At 42.6% G+C, this 2,554-nt stretch overlaps 1 protein-coding gene across 1 annotated transcript in view; it reads left to right on the top strand.

Moving 5' to 3' along the window:
- Positions 1-6: 6 nt before the first annotated feature.
- LOC119338233 (indole-3-glycerol phosphate synthase, chloroplastic-like) overlaps positions 7-2,554 on the top strand; it is a 3,568-nt gene continuing 1,020 nt past the window's right edge. Inside the window, exons 1-8 of the mRNA XM_037610535.1 lie at positions 7-55; positions 157-378; positions 919-1,095; positions 1,184-1,258; positions 1,342-1,386; positions 1,485-1,649; positions 1,773-1,851; positions 2,011-2,090. Of these exons, the coding sequence (XP_037466432.1) occupies positions 163-378; positions 919-1,095; positions 1,184-1,258; positions 1,342-1,386; positions 1,485-1,649; positions 1,773-1,851; positions 2,011-2,090 (837 nt within the window). The 5' untranslated portion in view covers positions 7-55; positions 157-162. The remainder of the gene's footprint in view (positions 56-156; positions 379-918; positions 1,096-1,183; positions 1,259-1,341; positions 1,387-1,484; positions 1,650-1,772; positions 1,852-2,010; positions 2,091-2,554) is intronic.

Raw genomic sequence — 2,554 nt, 5'->3', positions numbered from 1 at the left:
CGTCGCCCTCGCCGCCTTCCCCGCCCGCGCCCGCCCCCTCCGCTGCGGCCCCAGGGTGCGGCCTGCTCTGCTATCCCTCGCCCTGTTTTTTTTTAATCTGTCGGCTCGATCTGCTGTCTCTCATAGTACTAACAGGATTCGATTTTGTGTTCTCAGGACACCATGGAGGCGCTGGAGCGGGACGAGATGCTGAACGCGGTGGAGCTGGAGCAGTGGGAGAGCGGCAAGTCCGAGAGCGGCATCGCGGCCTGCCAGGGGATCCGCATCCGCCGCCACGGCCGCCCCGCCGCCTCCATGGCGGAGATCGAGGCCGAGATGGGCGCCCCCCGCAACATCCTCGAGAAGATCATCTGGGACAAGGAGATCGAAGTGGCCCAGGTACGATACAGTGCATGCATTTCTGTCACCACCTAAGGTTGCTCTGCGTTTAGGAAAGTTCTTATTGCTCTGTCGGTCATGCTCATGCTTATATTTGGACCTGGTATTGCTTAACTACAATGTTAACCATTTCACAATTTGAAATATGCATGTCCATTCTCAGAATTTTACAAGGAGCACTCGGTTGAAATCCATACACATGTATTTTGTCTGGAACACAACATGAGTTTCACATATTTTGTGATGAACCCATAACTGAAACCACTGACAGTGTTCCGCTTATAACATGGACATGCATGTGCAATCTGGATTTCATACATCCTGTGGGTTACTGATCGGAGGCTCCTTTCGATCATCCACTTTAATAGTAGGAAAACCAATTAAGTTACATGATAGTGCTATTACTTCTAATGGCAACAGGGTATTCTGCAATCTGTGTGGTTCGAATGTGAAACGGCAAATGGCATATGCCTGTGTATGTTTTTCTAATGTGAGGGGGTATGGCGTCATATATATGATGGATGCTATTAATTTTTACAGGGGCTTGCCAGAAATCCTCTGAATGAGGTGATTGAGTCTGCAGGGAAGGCTCCTCCTACAAGAGACTTCTATGGTGCTTTGGCAGCAGCCCACAAGCGTAATGGGGTGCCAGCATTGATCGCTGAGGTCAAGAAGGCGTCACCAAGTAGGGGCGTACTCAGGGAGAACTTTGATCCTGTGAGTTCTGGGCTCATTCATAGTTGCCATCAGCTCTAGTGATTTCAAAGATTATTTGTGAAATAACTAGCGCTAAAAAATTTTGTAGGTTGAAATTGCTCAAGCTTATGAAAAGCATGGAGCTGCATGCTTGAGCATCTTGACTGATGAGAAATACTTCCAGGTTCGTTGTTTAAAATTGTATCTGTTTGTGAGGATGGTAGATGTTGTGTTTACTGGGCTAGCTAAATGTATCTAATTCTATAGGGAAGTTTCGAGAATCTTCAGAAGGTGCGCAAAGCAGGAGTTAAGGTAATGACAAATAGATATATATGTTCGTTAAATGTGAAGAGGATTTTTCTGGGTCAGCATTTGTTCTCAACATACAGTTACATTTGCTGTAAATGCAGTGCCCCCTTCTGTGCAAAGAGTTCGTCGTTGACAAATGGCAGATCTATTATGCCCGTACTATGGGTGCTGATGCAGTTCTGCTAATTGCTGCTGTGCTAACTGATCTCGACATAAAATACTTCCTTCGAATATGCAAGGAGTTGGGATTGACGGCTCTTATTGAGGTTTGACATATGTTTCAGTTTCTCAAATAACAGTAATTATTATGAAATTGTACTTGAAGGTACACATTGCATGTGATCTGATCTTTATAGTTTGCAGAAACTAAGCTTTTGTTTTTATTTTAGGTTCATGATGAAAGAGAGATGGAGCGTATCCTTGCGATAAATGGTGTTCAGCTTATTGGCATCAACAACCGTAGTCTTGGTATAAGCTTCTTCTGGTGCTCACTTTGTCTAGTAATTGAGTAAACATATGCTAGAAACTTCGACACATCACATTTGCATTTCTCCTGAGTCAAGAATTTTCCCTTATCTGGTCAATCGATCGTGTTTCTTATTATATCAAAAAATATTTATGATGCAGAGACATTTATAGTGGATACTTCGAACACGAAGACGTTGCTGGAGAAGCATGGCAATGCCATCAGGGAGAAGGGAATATTGGTACTGTCACATGCTAATGTTTGACTTCTTTTCTAGTCTTATATGCATGTATGTGTTTTGACTGAAGAAAAACATTAGTTCGTCTCTTAATATTTGTGCTATGATTGAAAGGCATTGCTGAATGGTTATAGACATACTGTAATTAACTGCCATACGGCATGAAAGTCCTTAAAAGACGTACTTTTCAGTCTGTTGAACCCATAAACTTGAATTCACTTTGATTACTGTCTTAACATAGCTGAAAACAAAATTTAGAGTAAAAGTAAACCAGGAACAAATTATTTACACACATGGAACTCTACACAATTCTCTTTTACATGGTTATAAACTTTGGTATTATCTAAAGTTCTATTATTGTCGCGAGATGCTGAATGTTGCATGCACCTCAAAGTCGGACATATATCCTGTTCGTTTTTGGACTTTGATCGCAAATTCCATGAATTGGCAAGGGCCTTTTGATTCTA

The sequence above is a fragment of the Triticum dicoccoides genome, chromosome 7B (assembly GCF_002162155.2).
Source record: "Triticum dicoccoides isolate Atlit2015 ecotype Zavitan chromosome 7B, WEW_v2.0, whole genome shotgun sequence".
NCBI lineage: Eukaryota > Viridiplantae > Streptophyta > Magnoliopsida > Poales > Poaceae > Triticum > Triticum dicoccoides.
The sequence above is the reverse complement of the archived record's forward strand: the minus strand, read 5'-3'. Positions and strand labels throughout refer to the sequence as shown.